The sequence below is a fragment of the Montipora capricornis genome, chromosome 9 (genome assembly GCF_036669925.1).
Source record: "Montipora capricornis isolate CH-2021 chromosome 9, ASM3666992v2, whole genome shotgun sequence".
Classification (NCBI taxonomy): domain Eukaryota; kingdom Metazoa; phylum Cnidaria; class Anthozoa; order Scleractinia; family Acroporidae; genus Montipora; species Montipora capricornis.
In genome coordinates this window covers 6,355,020-6,375,019 of record NC_090891.1, presented here as the reverse complement: position 1 = coordinate 6,375,019, position 20,000 = coordinate 6,355,020, and the positions used below count along the sequence as shown (strand labels likewise).

General features: G+C 41.6%; 1 protein-coding gene across 5 annotated transcripts in view; it reads left to right on the top strand.

Moving 5' to 3' along the window:
* The window catches only part of LOC138016589 (very long chain fatty acid elongase 4-like), a 58,886-nt gene that overhangs the window by 31,376 nt on the left and 7,510 nt on the right, over nucleotides 1-20,000 (top strand). For all 5 annotated transcript variants that reach the window (XM_068863763.1, XM_068863760.1, XM_068863762.1 and 2 more), the window contains 2 exons: nucleotides 5,152-5,339; nucleotides 5,437-5,523. In XM_068863763.1, coding sequence (XP_068719864.1) covers nucleotides 5,152-5,339; nucleotides 5,437-5,523 — 275 coding nt within the window. The remainder of the gene's footprint in view (nucleotides 1-5,151; nucleotides 5,340-5,436; nucleotides 5,524-20,000) is intronic.

Below are 20,000 nucleotides of genomic sequence, written 5' to 3'. Positions count from 1 at the left end.
TCAGTTGTGTCAAATTACCATGTACTTCAGGTAAATACTGCTCACTTTGATTTCGTCTCGATGGGCGATAGATTGTTGTCGAAGTCCAGTACTCGTCGCTTTTGAGATTCATGCCTAGTTTATCCAACTGACTTTCCATCATTGAGCTCCATAAGGGTATATTTTGTTTAAGGATCCACTAAAACGCCATTCGCGTTGCATGACTTTCGACGCCATTGCAGGCTAAGTTGATGATTCTACTGTGTCCACCAGAGAAATCTACGCAGTTCCACTACCCTCTCGATCCTAAGAAAATACGCGCAGAAGGCTCTATACACAAAGACACCACTTACCAGGGGAGTGACAGGCAAGACTTTTACCGACACGGGAAAAAAAAAAAACAAAAAAAAATAAAAAAAAGAAAACAAACAAACTAAACGCAGACCTCGACTGGGTTTGCCCATAGGCAACCCAGTAATTACTGAGTGCCCCCAAACATCTTTCTTAGATCTTTGAGGATCTTTAAGGATCCTGATAGAAATCCCTTTAAGTTCTCAAAAATTCCTTGAGGATCTTTCGAGGATCCTAAGGAGATCCTGTGAGTCATCTTGAAAGGATCTTTATAAAGATCCTAAAAGATCCTGGAGAATTCTTTGAGGATCTTTCAAGGATCCTAAACCGATCCTTTGACTGTTCTTGAAAAGATCTTTATCCACAGGTGCGCCGAGCTCAGTGTGAACATGGCCGGCAAAAATAATAGGATTTGTATGGGAATCGCGATAAAAACCTAAAGAAGATAAATATATGAAAAAAATCTCAACTAAAAAGCCTAAACTCACTGCCATTGTGGATAGCGTCCCTCCTGTGTGGTTATTTTCCAGATCCGACGTGATTTGAGCCATTTTTCAATGTCTGGGTTGTGAACGGTTATAATAAAATCCGAATGCAGGGGCCCGTTTCTCGAAAGTCCCGAAAACTTTTCGGGCCTGAAAAGTCATTTGTGAAACTGTCAACCGCTTGTTTTGGAAAGCCGATCTTTTAACGTGTTTTTAATGTAACCAAAAGAAAAAGGCCTGTGAAGTTTGAGGACTTAAACCCTCTCCGTTCTTGAGATACAAATGGAATTGTGACACACGAGAACGGCCCGTAAAGTTTCGGGACTTTCGAGAAACGGGCCCCAGGAGACTAAATTCTCAGGAGCCACCAATTTGAGACAAATATTCCGGGATAAAATGTTCCCACGGTCACAATTCCACATCAGAATCAATTGACAAAGATTGAACTGATTGTCGGGAGACCCAGGGGAATAAAGAAATTTGCGGTTGACAAACTATGGTCTGTCACCCCTGTAAGGGTCAGTTTGTTATCAACGGTCGAATCGGTGGCCACCCTTGTGATAAAGCACTGCCTTCGAAAGCTGTTTTGTTGCAGTATTCAACGCCTGACGTTGGTGGCAGAACTGCTATCGCGTTGATGGTGGGTCAAAGATATCAATGGGTCAAACATTGCATTGATGGTGGTTGGAACTTACCTTGTTTCCATAGGTTCGAAAAGCATTCATTGTCAGTTTCGATTACAAATAATAATATATAGATTTAGCCAAGCCCAAAAGCGGAGCTCCCTGGTTATTTATTCTTACTGCCTTAATTTCACTTAACTTGTGTTAATTGTTAATTTCAGTTTACACACTACCGCTATTGCGAAAGAAGAAAAGGTGTACACGTTGCTGCTGCCATAAAATCCCTAGAGCAATTAATCGAACAAGACGTCTTTGGCCGCCATTTTGTTTGTTATTTCGCGTGCGCGCGTGTGAAAAACCTGGGTACAAGCAAAACTATCAACCAATCAGACAAAAGTCTCCTTTGTTTGCTTAAACAACTTTAGAATAAATCTGGATCAATGTACAAAAATGCTGACCAGCTGTTCTTAGTTTCTATAAAGTAGAAACACCACCAATGAAAGACTCAATACATAACTGAAGCGACCAAATACAAAGAAATTGCAGTACCGGACAGAATCAAGGGAAATGTGCTCCTCGGGTTCCCGAGGGGATTCGAAAGGAGAATACCCCTTCCACAGCACCAAGTATTCTGTAGACCCCTGTTTGCTAATAAAGTCAGCAAATTCCGGTCAGTTAAACGGCCACTATTTCTCCTTATTTTGTTCTTTCCATAATCTCTTTCTCATTGTAAATGTGAGCAACTGGCAAGGAACGATAAGTTACAGTGTTGCTTATATTAGCATTTAAGCTTAAGTTTACATTGCAAAGAAATCAACTTACTGTGCCGCTTTTTCTCTTGGTAGTAAGCCTTTCCACCTTCCACAGGTGCCCTCGTCCTTTTATCTTCGTCTAGTAACAGGAAGCATATCCACGGTCGATACGCTAGTAAGAGACGCGTAAAAAAAAACCCCTTTCCCTCACTCTCGAACGTCCCTCATGGGCCGCCATTTTGATACAAGAAGGAATTGGCAGGCCTTTGAGGTTCAGCGGGCGAACCAATCATAGTTCAGGAAATGAGGTGAAAAGATTGATAGTTCATTAGATACGCTCCAGGGACTCGTGAAATAATACCTTTGACGCTTGTCAAAGGCAGAGTTAAAGCTGTAGTAAAAACGGCCTTTACCACCTGAGACCCACGTTCAAAGGGCATGACAAAGATAATATTTGACGCACGTCAAAGGCGTGCGAAGGTATAACAAAGGTGGTCTTTGCCACAGCTTTGACTGTACTTTTGATGCAACGTAAATCCAACTGTTCGTCCTGTGTTAGTGCCCAAGGAAAGAATTTGTGGAGTAACTTCTTCCACTAAGTATGAGCTATTACTGGTATTCTGTTTTGTCGCTGTGGTTCTCTTTCGCTCTCCTTTTGTTTCTGTTCTAGACATAGGTCCTTCAGGAATCATGTAATCTTATCACAGCTTCTAAAGATATGCAGATACAGAGAAAAGAGCAGTTCTAAGAAACTTAAAAATAAACTCTCAGCTTTAAGTTTACATCCTGCTGATGCTTGACTTGAATAACTGCGTAGCCACCCGTGTGGACCACAGATATCATGATATGTCAGACTGGATTGAAACCAGCGAAAAAAGCAGAAAGAAAACAACTTCCAAACCGTTTTCCACCTGAACACGAACAGCGTTGACTGTGTAAGAACTATAGTTGACGTAGTATGGCCGTTTAGCCGCGTTGAGCCACAGAAAGCGCGCGGAAAATGAAGCCTTGCTTATGTTCAAGTGACTTAACCTGGGTTAACCGAGATAAATCAAAGCGAATACAAATTAAGTTGTTCACATTAGCACCTAAGGAACGTGACTCACAGTTGTGTAACGTTGAACTGACACTTTGAATATTTAATTAAACACAGTAATGGCGACGACCAGAACAAATCACATAAATCCTAACACCATTTCCCCTTGACTTTGTTTTTTCCACCTTCCAGCACGCTTCGCCCGTTATCTCAATAGATCCATAGATTTAAACTTCCTCAGAAGTGCATGCGAACAGCAGTGCTTACTCCGATGACGAAGAAACAGTAGCTGATTCCTGTCATATGATATGCAAGAAAATTGATAATTCTTCTAGTGTCCATTTCCCTGGTGAGGTCCACTAACGTTGTAAGAGCTTGTAGTAGAATAAGTCGTAATTATTTAACAAAGAGGAGTAAGGACCAGGATTTCTTTCAAAATTAACAAACATGGTTAGATCAGGAAGGCAGTAACAGGCACAAGAAGCCGCATTTGCTCCAGATAGCGATCGGTCGACTTGCGTTGCAACTCGGAGGATCTCTGCCGCAAATAAAATGTTTCCTCAGTATCCAGCAGGAGACTGGTTGAAAAGCACTTTCCTTAGCAGTACCGTCATGGTAGATTAAACTTAAAAAAAACTCGAAGAGAGCAGCAGAATTAGACACAAATTGCAGGGAACAAAATTCGTGGCTCCCATCATGGTGCGCATACATTAGTTCTGGCACAAAAAAGCACAAATAAGAATGAAACAGTTTTACATTCAGTACCAGTAAGCACATTTCCTCTCGGGGGAATATTTTTATCCCGGCCATTGCATGCAGATCTTTCTTGGTCCGTTGTGACGTCATTCCTCTCAACTGTCTTTGATTCCCTACGTTATAATTGGACGAATGTGGTTGTGTCACCATCCCGCTATTTCGTGCCAGAAATCTGGTCCTCACCAAATGGAGGCGCATTTTAAATTATTTAAACCTAATTAGTATTACATAACGTTGAGTTCACGCTAAACGCTGTTTCCAAGCTCTCTGTTTTTTGTGTCTACTGTCTTGTAGAGTCAAATCCACTTGGTCATTGTGTCACAACGTGCCAGAATGTTACAACGTGCCCGAGTAACACAACATACCCGAGTGGTTAAAAGTTGGCACATCATATCCGGGCCAGGCCTTCTCACTTTCAAATCCCCCAATTTAGACTTTTTTTCCCTAGCTTGTGTCTCCTTCTGTCAATTGACACTACAGAGCCAGGTTCTTGTCTTGTCTTTCATATACCGGATCCGGAATAATTAACGTCAATAAAACAAAAGAACAAAGCAAACATAACGATACCTAATCAACAAGGCGACATCGCTGAGATATTTTTGCCCTGTTTTGTCCATAGAAGGGACTTGATTGTCGTTTATAATTAGCAAATTTAAGCAAAAAAAGGGACTCTACATTTACGTCCATATGAAGGGATCACTGACGGGATAAAAGAATGCAAGAATTACCTTTAAATTCACTGGGACTTCACATGGACTTACACGGCAAAGCTGTCTGTTCCTTGCTTGTCTTCGCTCTGTGGCTGTTTTCACCGATATAACATTGTACGGCAAACGTATGAAATTTGTGGATTATCGGTGCTCTGCTTTAGTGGGGAAAAAAAAAATCCAGAATTAGCATGTGCCATGTAGAAAGCCTTAGCTAGGCCCGGATTTTCAAACATTAATGACAAATATACAGCCGAGATTACTTTATCATTCTCCACACGCCTTACTACGGTCTCCGTTGCAGCATTTTATTTTTTTAGTATTTCTCAATATTTCCTATGATTTCATCCACTCCTCTTTAAGCTTGGCTCTTCTAAAGTGAAGGAAAATAGAATCCACTCTTTCTTTTTTTTCTGCAGCAGTAACCACGTGCAGTCATTGACAACAACTTTCAATTTTCAGACCCGAAGACGGCAGACTGGCCTTTTGTTTCTACACCATGGCCTACCATCTCCTTTTTGGCCATTTACCTCGTCATTGTCAAAGTCGGACCTACAATCATGCAGAAAAGAGAAGCTTGCAATCTCAGAGAGGTTTTGATTATCTACAATTTTCTTCTTGTAATTCTATCGGTTTGGCTGGTCTACGAAGTGAGTGTGCAGTATAAATTTCCACTTTTTTGTGGTTTTATGTTTCTTACATTGATTTCAAGGTTGTTCTAATGTGTCTTATGTTTCTCGTTCCCAGTCAGTCGCCTCGGCAATGGATATTCCAAACTTTAATTTTATTTGCCCATCTTTACCCTATGTCATTGGTGACGCAAAACACAATAGGGTGAGTAACCATCAATTTTGCATATATTGTATGTTAGGTAAGAGGACAGCATCTGCTATCCGCCTGTGTACTAAATCCAATTTGAGACAACTATTGGTGGCACAGCAATCTGACTTTGAGTCTACTACTTTGATACATTAACACTTCCAACTGAAGGAAACTACTCAAAACTACAACAGTTTGTTTACACTGACAACTTAGCTCTCAAAACCTCACTCTGAACACTGGTTGGATTTGTTTTCCGTAGTCCAAACGTAAAATCCAATCTCGTAAACAAAACTATGCTGGCCACGTAGCACCAAATGTATCAATAGAATTAACAAGGATATTTAGGAGAGTGTAAGCAGTAGTGTCTTTGGACTGTTGTCGCCTGGCGTCCATGCTGGTCAAAGGCAATAGAGTTCGTACCGCAAGCCGCTAGTCGACGTGTTTGGAAGCGAGTTCAGGGGTTACAGAACAAACGTTTTCAGTCTCTTGAGACTCAAAATGGTAAATAGTGAAAAAGGCCCGTTAACTCATTGAATAGGAATGAGAAAAACTCTGGCCAGCATAGAAACCCCACCCTGGTTGGAGTCTTTCTCTCTCCCGGAATAGGCCCATTTAGACATGTGGGAAAATAACTCATGGGTTAGTAGACACCACTACTTACACTCTCATAGTTAATTCTACTTGAAAACGAGTTTAATAACTAAGTGCAATTCCAAAGTCAGAGTAATCAGGATGTCAGTCTTTCATTTCGGGGTTGTAGGGTTAAAGTTCCGCTATGACCACTATATCTGACACTATAGGTTTTGCAATAATTTTGTAATCCCGGTTCAACTTTTATACTGCACTTTTAAACACTCTCTGTCAAACGACATTCATTGTGCGCCTCAGCTCAAGTTTCGTGGACCACACTGTTCATAATCCTGTGCAATCCAAGCCCGGCTATCGATATTTGACAGCAATTTTCTATTTCTGCTAATAGGTCGATTATCGGTTTCTCCTTAAAATAATCTCGTGCCAGTTCAAGTTGTGGCGTTGATGGTTTACTTAACAATTGCCTCTGCATAAGTTCTTTCTTTGCATATGGCGTCCTCGAAAAACCAAGGATATTAGAGGAGCGTAAAAAGATATATTTAAAGGGATACTCTACACCTCATAGCAACTTTCCCTCAAAACGTAGGGTTAATATCATAATTACGGAAAAATGATAAGTAGTTGTATGCGCTCGTTCAGACCAGATTTTACAGGTAGTCATCAAATGACGTCATCTGTCATAAAGAGAAAAGAAGGGAGCGTGCATAAATTAGGGAATAGTTGGGGCATGCAAAAAACGCAGCCTAACCCTAACACGTGTAACAACACGTGCATCGCTGGGGCATTATGCAATGGGGTGTAACCCTAACCCTAACACGTTCAACAACACGTGCATCCCAGGTCATCGCATAACTTAGGGTTAGGTTAATGAGATGCCAGTCACGTACGTACACGAAGGTTTCTTTTATTGAGAAAGTAAGCGAGATGTGTTTGATGTGCTTGTTTTGTGTCCACCCAAACCATCCGCATGGTAGTGCACATGTATAGCAAAAAGAACAATGGGAAAGACAGGGAGCCAACGAGGTAAAGGTGGTTTCCTCACAGACCAATGAGACACCACTGACGTCAGTAGAAAAAAACACTGGGAAAGACAGGGAGCCAATGAGTTAGAGGTGATGTCATCACGGCCCAATGAGACACTACTGACGTCAGTAGACATTAACTTAGCTGGAAATAAGGCAGGTTTGACTTGGCAACAAATTCAAAATGGCGCATGACTGGTGATCTACAATAACGTGAACTTGTCTAGGGTATCGTTATACCCTTCAACAACGAATATTTATAATTACAAATCAAGAAAAATGGAAAGAATGCAAGGCCATGGGTGTTTCATTCTTTCTCTTCTTTTTAAAGAGTGAACAACACAATTAAACGGGAGCTCTTTGCACTTGGAATGAAATCATTATCCTCGCGGATGCAATAAACTACAACTTGAAAAGAAAAGTGGTCCTCTTCCTATACTACAAAGATTTACTTGCGATTCTTTTCACTTACATAAAATCTATTGGAAAAAAGTCAATTGTGTTGTCAACCTCATGCCTTATAGAAGCTGCGAACTTGTCCAATTCCCGAAACAGATCGATGGTACATGAGGTGATGTGCGCGCTTCTGTTTTTGTGTGATTCGCACGTATTTGAGCCAAACGTTCTTGCGCTGCGTCGAAGAGGAATGATCTAACTCAAGTGAGCAAATTAATCAAAATGGCGGCCAACGGTCACAATAGAAGAAGGACTGATATGGTTGGAAATAAGGCTTCGATGTTGCCAAAACTGAAATAAATCAATTAAAGAATCAGTTCATTTACATTTGTTGTTTTTTTATGTGATTTGTTACTTTATTTCAAACTTAAATTGCTCTGTATGTTAAAATAGCGAGACTGGCGAAGTTGTTCATTTTCAAATCTCGCACCAGGCGAGCGCTGGACAAGGTCTACCAGTGTTCCAATCCTCTAAACGTTCCTCGGTTTTCCGAGCCTTCTGCTTTTGTATAACAAAGCCAGTGGACTATTCTTTGAGAATATGCCCAAAGGCCTGATTTTTGAATGAGGAAACTTGATCAACGCGAAACATTTCGCAATGGCGGTAGTGTTGTGCAACGAATGCTATCAGTCTTGCGTTTATTCCGCATCATTTGTAGCCGTCGTTGCCCAACATCACAGTAAGCGTTTAGGTAAACTGTATTATTTTTATTACGTGATGGCCGAGGCAAGTGATTCTCAAGTACAGAGTAAGAAGAGGCGTTCCACTAGTGATCGAGGCATCCAGTTTTCACTGAATGTGAAATTACCGCGCAATCAGGAAGGCAGACTTCTGGGGATAAAAGAGCGTATTGGGAAGGCAAAAACATCTCTAAATCTTTCCAAGGGAACGTCAAGCACGCAAAATGCCGATCTTCTCGAAGCTCTACTGCTGGCTTTTGAAGAAAAAATGCAAGGGCGAAAGGAAGTCTCTGTTGTAAGTTCTCTTCTGTCGAATCATTGGTCACCATAAGGAAACCTCTCTTCCACACCAAGTTCAGCAGAATGCCCCTAGTAGCGTCCAACACCTATTGCAACCTCCACTCCAAGATCGCAAATGTTCCTTAACTTTGATGGTCGAGTATCTGAGTCACTAGTGCCACTATCCCATACATTCACCGTGTCCTCCTCTTCCCCAACCGTTCCATCACAAAAATTCCAGATATCAACTCTGGCAACGTGGGATGACCCCATCTACCTTGCCAGTGAAGGAGCCCTTCGACCTCTGTTTTCTTTTTTCAGTTCCAAGCTCTCAGCAAAGTGCTGCTTTTGTGAAAAGCTTTTCGATATAGACTCTCTATCATTCACAAGGCAAAGACCTGCAGTGTTTGTGAATATGTCTTGTTTGTGTGGTTCTGCGTGCCAGTCCACAGGGTGGGGGACATGGTAGAGATTTTAAACCTGGTCACCAAGCCTCAACGAAGGTCTGGTTGAAGAGAAAATGTCTTCTAAAGATCCCAAGGAATGAACAGAATTTGTGCTGTGCTCGAGCCATCGTCACAGCGAAAGCTCACGTTGACAACTATCCTAAATGGCGTAGTTTCCAATGGGGCTTGACCATCCAAAGCGATGCCGCTGCCGCTTTACATGTAGAAGCCCATGTGAAACCTGGCCCCTGTGGAATACACGAGCTTACTCAGTCGTCGCTGTTTTTAGGATATCGAATCATCCTGGTAGATGTAGGTCGCGCATATGCATGTTTTGCGTTTGGCGAAGGCGAGAAACAATTAGCGATCCTGCATGAAAACGGTCATTACGATACCCTCACTACATTACGAGGTTTTTTTAGTTCCAGTTATTTCTGCGGGCATTGTTTACACCTGTATGACCATTTGGGGCAACATGCATGCCCTAATGCAACCGGAATTCACTGCCCTGCTTGCTGTCAAGAAGCATGCTCTGATTACCATGAGGCATACAAGACCAAACGGTTGGCTTCGCACTGTTGCAATAGCTGTCGCCTTATCTTCTACAGACCCTCCTGTCTGGAACTCCATAGTAGCAAAGCACAAGATGGGGAAACCTAGTGGTCCTGAAAAACGATCTGTCTATCAAGTGTGGAGGAAATGCGCCCATTGCCGAAAACTCCTCGTGGGAAGGAAAGAACAAGGCGGTCATTGCTGTGGTTGGGGTGAATGTTCCCTGTGTCGCGAACAAGTGGACCTTAACACGCATCGCTGCTACGTTCAGAAGGCCAAGGACCCTGATGAAATCTGGGAAGAGAAACAAGCTGTGCAACTGGCCAAGCGAAAAAAAAGGCAGCTTCAAAAAGGAGGAGACGCCTCAGTGGGGTTACGAACCCTTCGATCCAATACAGAGATGGAAAACCAGGAACAACCAGACGATTTTTATTTTTATGTGGAGTCTATGCAGAACACCGGGAAACATATTGCCAACTTAGTCGTAGAAATGACCGCAGAAAATACTGACCCCAAAATCTTTCACGGACCCCGATGCGTTGATCATTTCTAAGAGTGGTTAGAAGTGTTGACAGAAGAAGAAACCCGCAAAGTGACAGTCTTGGCCCATAATTTTAAAGGGTGCGATTCCTACTTTATCGTCGACGCACTGCACCATCGCAAACAAGCATTAAGCAGGTCTGCAATAGCGGTAAAGTACTGGAACTGACTTACCTTGGAGGCTACATTCGTTTTATTGACTCCATGTTGTTTATACCCGGATCTCTCTCTTCTTTCACAAAAGTATTTGGACTTGACCCCAATCAATTTTAAAGAGGTTTCTTTCCTCATTTATTTAATACCTGCGCCAATATGGAGAAGAATTACCAAGATGAACTGCTTCCCATGAAAGATTACTTCATGGGAAGCACTTCAAAGAAGGGAAAGAGAAATTTAAGAAGTGGTATGAAGAGCAGAAAGCAAAGGGGGTTCAGTTTCATCTGTGCCAAGAGATCGAAGATTATTGCATTGATGATGTCCGGTTATTGTGCATTGGTTGCCTCACATTTCAACGCGATTTCCGCAAGCACACCCGGTTTTGCTCCTTTGAACAAATCACTATTGCCTCTGCTTGCAACCAAGACTTGCTCCTCAACCGCATGGAGGAAAACACCATTGCCTCAGAACCTCTCTACAGCTGGCGCTTGGATGTCAATTATCCCAAAGCAGCTATGGATTGGTTAACGTTTGAGGAACAGCAATTGGGCCGAGATGCTTGACTTGCATGTAGCGATGAAGAACGATAGCAGCTGGAAGAAATTTTCTTGGAAACAGGCGATGATAACTCCGACCTGCGGTTCCATCAGAGAATACAGCATGCTAGGAATCATGGCGAGTATCGCATTCCAAACACCCGATAGAACGTTGACGGCTATGATGTTGAGACCAACACAGTTTACGAATTCCTTGGCTGTTTGTGGCACGGTTGTCCTAAGTGTTTTCCTCAGTGCTCGGAAACCTACCGCCACCTGAACGATCGCTCCATGGCCGACTTTCATCAAGAAACCCCTGTTGAGATTACAAAGTCTGTCCGATCAAGGCTATACAGTAAAAACCATCTGGGAGTGCGAATGGCGAAAATGTAAGCACCACGATCCAGAAGTAGCTGCGATTGTAGCCGGGTACGATTTACAAAAACCGCTTTCACCTCGCGATGCTTTTTTTGGTGGCCGCACAAATGCAGTCCCGTGTCTTTTAGAGCTCTTGACACCTCACTGTAGAAATGAACGTTTCTCATCCTCAGGTGGTATGAAAAAACAGTGAGCAAGAACGACGCTTTTCAAACATTTGTCCCTCAAGGTATGATGGCCCAGTGACATCATTAGGAACCAATCATGGAATGGTATATTTTGCTTTTCATGGGAACTCTATTTCCCCCAACAAATCGAAAACATGTTCTGTAAACTGCGCCACGGGTCAGTATGAGCTTCCATGTTTCACATACCAATGATGGCGCATGTCTTACCCATCAATGACACAATGGGTTCGAGGCAGGCTTCAAATCTATCCTTAACACGGTCATACTCGAACCAGCGATTATGTGTCATCAAGTACAGATACAAGGGTTTGTGCATCAGGTGTGCCATCTCTACTCCCCAGCCCGTCCCACCATCCACAAACTCTAATCCTTGACTGTTTTGTGCAAATTTCCCAAAAGCGTACACAGTATCAGCTTTCTTTATAATCCAATAATTGCGCCGCAGTAACCCGTTGACTTTACAAGATGATGATGGGCATGTACGCTGTAACCGTTTATTGGCAGCTCGACAGGCGTAATCCGCTTCTGTCCAAGGAATTACACTTGATCATGTTTCTTTCGTGAAAAGATCGACGAGAATAAGGGAAACCCGAAAGGCATCTGGAAAGCTCTAAAATCTCTGAGCAGGACAAATAAACCTTGAGTACGTATCAATGAAATAGCTACACAAAGTGGAATTATCAGCGACGAAGTCGACATTGCAAACGAGCTAAATGAATACTTTGTTAATATTCTAGAACAAATTGGTAACACCAATGATGCTGGCGTAGGCTTCGATCATACAAAGCTGGCAAATTTTGTTCATTCAAGATTAAATACAGACACGGTTTACAACATTCCTCTGTTAACGCCTGAGCAAACCATTGATATTATGGATAAAATCTCTAGTAACAAGGCCTCTGGGTATGATGGCTTGAGCATATGCGTACTTAAGAAAATTATACCAGTGTTTGCAAACCCTTTATGCAAACTACTTAATGTTTCAATATCGACAAACAGTTTCCCCAATCATTGGAAAATGGCTAAAGTCACACCACTATACAAAGGCGGTGCACCGAATGATATCAACAACTATCGCCCGATATCTGTTTTACCTGTCCTCTCGAAAATTCTCGAAAACCATGTGGCCAGCTGTCTCTCTAAATTCTTACGGAATAATAACTTATTATACAAGCTGCAATCAGCCTTTAGGCCAGGACACTCCACTGAAACAGCCCTAATCCGACTTACTGATCAGATTCTAATGGTCTGGTTCTTATGGATTTTCGAAAAGCTTTTGATGTGATTGATCATGAACTTCTTCTAAAAAAGCTGTCGATATACGGTGCTACTCCTTCTGTTGCCTGGTTCAAATCCTACCTGTCTGAGAGGAAACAGTTTATTTCGTTAGGGAAAACTACATCTGAACAGTTAACGGTAAAGCAAGGAGTGCCCCAAGGGTCATTCTAGGTCCGGTGCTTTTCCTTTTGTTCCTCAATGATATGCGTCTTCACGTTCAAAAGTCAACTATGGACATTTACGCAGATGATACCACCTTGTCTTCGAGTTCAAATTGGAAAACCATGCAATCATTAAATCAAGCATTGTCACTAGATCTGTGTAAAGTAGAGAGATATGAATATGCAAAAAACAAAAGCTCTGTTGGTAATGGGGAAGCGTCTATGGAAGCGCATAGTTCAAGATTCAGGAAAACTGGAAGTAAAAACGGATAACGCAGAAATTTTAAACGTTAAAAACCATAAACTTGGTATGATCATCGATGAAGATGTAACTTACATGTACGAAGCGCACGAACTTTGCAATAAACTTTCAAAGCGGCTTGGCCTCTTACGCCATATTAGCCTCTACTTAAAGAAAAATCAGAGAATAATCTATTTTAACGCAATAATAAAACCAGTTATGATGTATGCAAGCCAAGTATGGACATTGTGCAACAAGGAGGCACTCGAGAGTTCTCCGCATGCAGAAATGGGCCGCACGTATTATTCTTGAAGCACAACGCACTAGTCGAAGACAGTAACATTGTTTAACAACTTAAGCTGGATCCCCTTTTCTAATGAAGCGTAAATAAAGCGTTGTGAACTGGCCTATAAACAGATAAATGGTACTTTACCCAACTATTTAAATACATCCCTTAGAAAAAACTTTGATGTACACCAAAGAACCACGAGAAATTGTAATTTAAATTTATTGTGCCCCCTCCATAAAAACATCTCGGAGGGTGGACACACCTTTGCCATAAGGACAGTAAAGAACTGGAACAATTTGCCTCGATCATTAAAAACAAGTAAGTCTTTAAAATCCTTTCAAGGCTGAATTATGGAAAAGAGTACTAAATTCTCAGAAGACAAGGGGATCGTTTGATATAAATTAATGACAATAGATAGTCTTTTGTATGCATTTCGTTCTTAAATCGATTTGTCTAGTTATTAATTGAGTTCTAGGAATGTTTGTTTTATTCTATTGTAAATAGTATCTATTCTTAATGTAGTTTTTATACATTGTAATTTTGTACCTTAAGAGGGCCAGAAGTTCATCAGTAATGTTAGTTACTGTCACGTGTTACCCTAGTAAAATAAAGTCTCTCTCTCTCTCTCTCTCTCTCTCTCTCTCTCTCTCTCTCTCTCTCTCTCTCTCTCTCTCTCTCTCTCTCTCTCTCTCTCTCTCTCTCTCTCTCTCTCTCTCTCTCTCTCTCTCTCTCTCTCTCTCTCTCTCTCTTAATGCGCGGTACATCAAGGGACAAATCCCCTGGATGAGAAACTGCTGAGGCATGAACAAGTTTGGGATCATGACCACCACAGAGACGCCCTCGTTTCCCATCCACGCGGGTGATAGGGTGGTTGAAAGGGAGAATGCATATAACACGCATCCCACATTGCCACGCCCATCGTATGGCCCAGGCATCGGTGCCTTTAGCGCCCCCAGTGCTCACGGTGATCTCGCTCAGTTTCGACATTCGCTCTCTCTCACTCACAACGACAACTATATCAATCAAATGGTTACATTCTCTTTTTATTACACCGTTGAACCAATTAAAAACTGTTTTACAGTATTGAGCACAGTTCACGCGGTCTTTGAAAAAAATCCTTCAGATAGGCGCTGGGCCATGCGACAAGCCATTTGAAAGGCTGATGGTGCTTGGGATGTGTTCTCGAACGATCTTCCCCTCTGCTTGTACGGGTGATGTCGAGATGGCACTACCTTCTGTTTCTTCTTTGGTTAGTAAGCCACCAGGGGTGGTTTAAAGGCTGGGTATCGAGGATGTTGCTGTGGCGGATTCGGTTTCTCTAAGGTGAAGACTAGGATCTTGTGGTTCCAGGGAGTGTCCAACCATTGGAAGTAGGAGCATGTGCGTCTCCGACAGCTGAAATTCATGCGTCCAGGGCTCTTCTTGGTTTTGCTCTGTTTCAGAGTGGAAGGTTTATTACAGTAACACAGCATCTTTAGCCATTCGGAATGCATTTTGTCGATGTTAACCACAAGCTGATGGTGCCGTTGTTTCTCCACCGCTTTTAAGTACTGGTGTCCTTCTTGTTGGCTTGCAATGAAGGCACAAGGATACTCAGGACATTTCACGTAATTAAAGGGCATGTCGTATCAACTTCTGCTGAAGGGTCATCAGGGATCTGCCCCATGAGTTCTTCAATAGTGGTGGGTTCATTGGGCTCCCACACTTCCCCTTCTTGGTAGGTCTGCTCCACGACTTGCACAGTGGGTGTGGGTGGGATGGGCAATAGGGGTGGCATTTCCTGTATCTCCTCCATGGTCATAGCGTTGTTTCCACTGCATGTTTGTGTGACTTCTGGTTTGGATGGCCGAGTGGGTTTCAAATTGGTGCTACTTGTTCTTTCTTCTCAGACATGATATTGTCTCATGGAAAAGTGAGCTGGAGCAACGCTTTTATAAGCACAAAACGTTTGTCCATCAAGGTATGATGGGCCGGTGACATCATTAGGAACCAATAATTGAATGACCTATTTGCCTTTTGATTGGCTCTCGATGAGGTAATGGTTGTTTCTGATTGGTTTCCGATGAGGTCATCTGGTGTGGTTGTGATTGGTTTCTTTTCCTTAGTCCCCTAATTTATGCGACAACCCTAATTTATGGGACGACCTGGGATGCACGTGATGTTGCATGTGTTAGGGTTAGGGTTACACCGCAATGCGTGATGCCCCAACTTGCCCCTAATTTATGTACGCCCCCTTCTTTTGTCTTTTGATAGATTACGTCATTTGATGACTACCTGTCAAATCTGGTCTGATCGAAAACATGTTAATGTTGATGTCTTGTTCACTTCACTTTAAATCGTTCACTGAATGGAATCTGAGGATTCAGGAAAATTTTGTTTCATCTTGACTTCCATTTGCCGATTGTGAAGGAGTACAGCCTTTCTTATTTGAACCGTACGACAGTGATGCAAGCTCGGGTACGGACTCTTCTTCAATTATTCTGAACAAGGGCGATACGAGTGACTACCAATTGATGGTTTGAATCTGACGTCATGGCGGCCATGTTGGTGTACAGAACAATGCATTAAAATGCCATTTGGGAATTTGACTCTATTATTATGCAAAACTTGTGGGGCCATTTTCTATTGTTTTGTTCACCAACATGGCCGTCTCCTCGAGCTCACGTGGATGCAAACCAATGATACACTAATGAGCAATCAATTTTCAATGTGTAGCGAATGCTGTTGTATTCCAAACCGAGGACGGTGTTATTGTTGATTGTGTCGATGGACCAAAATCAGAAATAAAGCTTTCTTGTAACGGAGAAGTGGTATTTGTCTCAGTTTTAGTTACATTTTTGATGATGTGGGCGATCGGAACAGCACGAACCGATTGAGACCGATTAACAGATCTCGTCAAGCATAGTTAACAGAGGGGAATGATTGGAAGCTCGGCAAACAAACATTAAAGGAACAAACAAAGATGCCAATATTTAGGTTGGAAAGTCCACGACCGTGCGCGATCTTTTGTTTTGCGCTCATACACTATGCATGAATTACGTAACCAATACATTTCTTTTGGTTAGTTCCTCAGTACGATAGATAGATAGGTAGATAGATAGATAGATAGATAGATAGATAGATAGATAGATAGATAGATAGATAGATAGATAGATAGATAGAGAGAGAGAGAGAGAGAGAGAGAGAGAGAGAGAGAGAGAGAGAGAGAGAGATAGATAGATAGATAGATAGATAGATAGATAGATAGATAGATAGATAGATAGATAGATAGATAGATAGATAGATAGATTATTATAAAATACTTCGCAACCACACCGGAAAATTTGGACCATTTACAGACTTCATAAAATGTCTGTAAATAATAAATTTACAGACTTTAACACTTAACCCCATAAATATAAAATCTTTGTAAATTTAATTTACAGATATTTTACAGAGTTTTGTTGAGTAAAGCTCTATAAAATGTCTGTAAAATGTTTATAAATTATTGGAGCTACAACAAGAGGAAATACTTGAAATTTACAGACTGTTTCAGAGTGGAAGGTTTGTCACAGTAACACAGCATCTTTAGCCATTCGGAATGCATTTTGTCGATGTTAACCACAAGCTGATGGTGCCGTTGTTTCTCCACCGCTTTTAAGTACTGGTGTCCTTCTTGTTGGCTTGCAATGAAGGCACAGGGATACTGAGGACATTTCACGTAATTAAAGCCATTGTCTGATGTTCAGTGCTCCAACAAACAACCATGAAAAGGGCATGTCGTATCAACTTCTGCTGAAGGGTCATCAGGGATCTGCCCCATGAGTTCTTCAATAGTGGTGGGTTCATTGGGCTCCCACACTTCCCCTTCTTGGTAGGTCTGCTCCACGACTTGCACAGTGGGTGTGGGTGGGATGGGCAATAGGGGTGGCATTTCCTGTATCTCCTCCATGGTCATAGCGTTGTTTCCTCTGCATGTTTGTGTGACTTCTGGTTTGGATGGCCGAGTGGGTTTCAAATTGGTGCTACTTGTTCTTTCTTCTCAGACATGATATAGTCTCATGGAAAAGTGAGCGGGAGCAACGCTTTTATAAGCACATAACGTTTGTCCATCAAGGTATGATGGGCCGGTGACATCATTAGGAACCAATAATTGAATGACCTATTTGCCTTTTGATTGGCTCTCGATGAGGTAATGGTTGTTTCTGATTGGTTTCCGATGAGGTCATCTGGTGTGGTTGTGATTGGTTTCTTTTCCTTAGTCCCCTAATTTATGCGACGACCCTAATTTATGGGACGACCTGGGATGCACGTGATGTTGCATGTGTTAGGGTTAGGGTTACACCGCATTGCATGATGCCCCAACTTGCCCCTAATTTATGTACGCCCCCTTCTTTTGTCTTTTGATAGATTACGTCATTTGATGACTACCTGTCAAATCTGGTCTAATCGAAAACATGTTAATGTTGATGTCTTGTTCACTTCACTTTAAATCGTTCACTGAATGGAATCTGAGGATTCACGAAAATTTTGTTTCATCTTGACTTCCATTTGCCGATTGTGAAGGAGTACAGCCTTTCTTATTTGAACCGTACGACAGTGATGCGAGCTCGGGTACGGACTCTTCTTCAATTATTCTGAACAAGGGCGATACGAGTGACTACCAATTGATGGTTTGAGTCTGACGTCATGGCGGCCATGTTGATGTACAGAACAATGCATTAAAATGCCATTTGGGAATTTGACTCTATTATTATGCAAAACTTGTGGGGCCATTTTCTATTGTTTTGTACACCAACATGGCCGTCTCCTCGAGCTCGCGTGGATGCAAACCAATGATACACTAGTGAGCAATCAATTTTCAATGTGTAGCGAATGCTGTTGTATTCCAAACCGAGGACGGTGTTATTGTTGATTGTGTCGATGGACCAAAATCAGAAATAAAGCTTTCTTGTAACAGAGAAGTGGTATTTGTCTCAGTTTTAGTTACATTTTTGATGATGTGGGCGATCGGAACAGCACGAACCGATTGAGACTGATTAACAGATCTCGTCAAGCATAGTTAACAGAGGGGAATGATTGGAAGCTCGGCAAACAAACATTAAAGGAACAAACAAAGATGTCAATATTTAGGTTGGAAAGTCCACGACCGTGCGCAATCTTTTGTTTTGCGCTCATACACTATGCATGAATTACGTAACCAATACATTTCTATTGGTTAGTTCCTCAGTACGATAGATAGATAGATAGGTAGATAGATAGATAGATAGATTATTATAAAATACTTCGCAACCACGTTGAATTGCGTATTTAAATAATTTACAATATACAAATTCATATAAAAATTAAGTGAAAATTTTACAATGTAAGGAGAGCTAATTAGGTGGAAAAAGTCTAAAAAACTCTATCGTAAGACTTAAGACTTATCATAATTAATAGAAGAGGCTATTAAAACGTTGTTTTTGGTTATATTAGTTTTATTGTTCGATATCGAAAAAGTCCTTGGTCTCCTCATAAAAAATCGGCTATTTTTATTCTTAGGTGGAAGTACAGTGTGTAGCTTGTGGTCTTTGTCCTTAACATTGTCATTAAAAAGTGAGACACATAATTTGCTTAGTTCCGTGTAAGCAGGTGCTTCATTATAGTTAGGGCTTGGATAGATTTATGAAAGCGCCCTTTTTTGAATACGTTCCAGTTTAATTGTAAGGTACTTGGGTAAAGAGTCACGAAAGACAGGAACGACGTAATCAAGCACAGATCGTATACAAGTGGTATAAAAGAGGCTCAGTTCGTTACAAGGTACTTTGGCTCTATTTAGCTGGATTTAAAAGTTCAGTCTCTTCGAAGCTTGTTTAATGACCTCTTATGGTGGTTCCAGGATAGATCACTTGAAATAGTAACGCCTAATAACTTTGCACTGTTCACAACTTCTAGGTCTTTGCCTCCAACTTTAATTGGATCGAAAACTGGTTCCTGTTTGGCAAAAGATATTCGTAGCTCTTTTCATTTGACGGAGTTAAGTTGAAATCTATTTAAGTGAGACCAATCTTGTACTTGATCCGCAATAAATTGAGCAATACTTGTTTCGCCTTTTAAGATGACCTCTGATATTGTTGTGTCGTCCACAAACTTGCATACACTGTCACCGCCGAGAAAAAGATCAGTGATCATAATAACAAATAAGCACGGCCATAATTTGTTCCTTGGGGAACTCCCGATGCAACAGAGTCCCACTAAGAGTAGCAGTTCTCGGCCAGCTTTGTTCTTTGCAAGCGGTTGCTAAGAAAGTTAATGATCCGATTGATGACACTTTTGGGGATCTCTTAATTGCAGAGTTTGCTGACGAGAAGACTGTGATCTATAAGATCAAAGGCTTCTCGATAGTCAAAAAGAATTTCCCTTACAGTAGCTCCATTTCCATCAGTACTTGTGGCCCAATTGTGTATCATACTCAGTAAGGCAGTAGTTTTAGAAGATTTAGGTAATGTTTCATACTGGTTAGTATCAAGAATTTTCAAAGCAGATGGTTTAACAAAGTCACACATGATAATTTCCTCGGCAACTTTGGACAGACAAGGTGTTAGTGAGATGGGGCGCAGATCTTGCTCAAGGTCGTCTACAGGTTGTTTCTCGAGGAGTGGCGTAACATCAGCGCATTTCCAGGTAACAGGTAAGGCGAGAAGGTCTGCATGTCCCTTTAAGATCTAGTTCGAGATA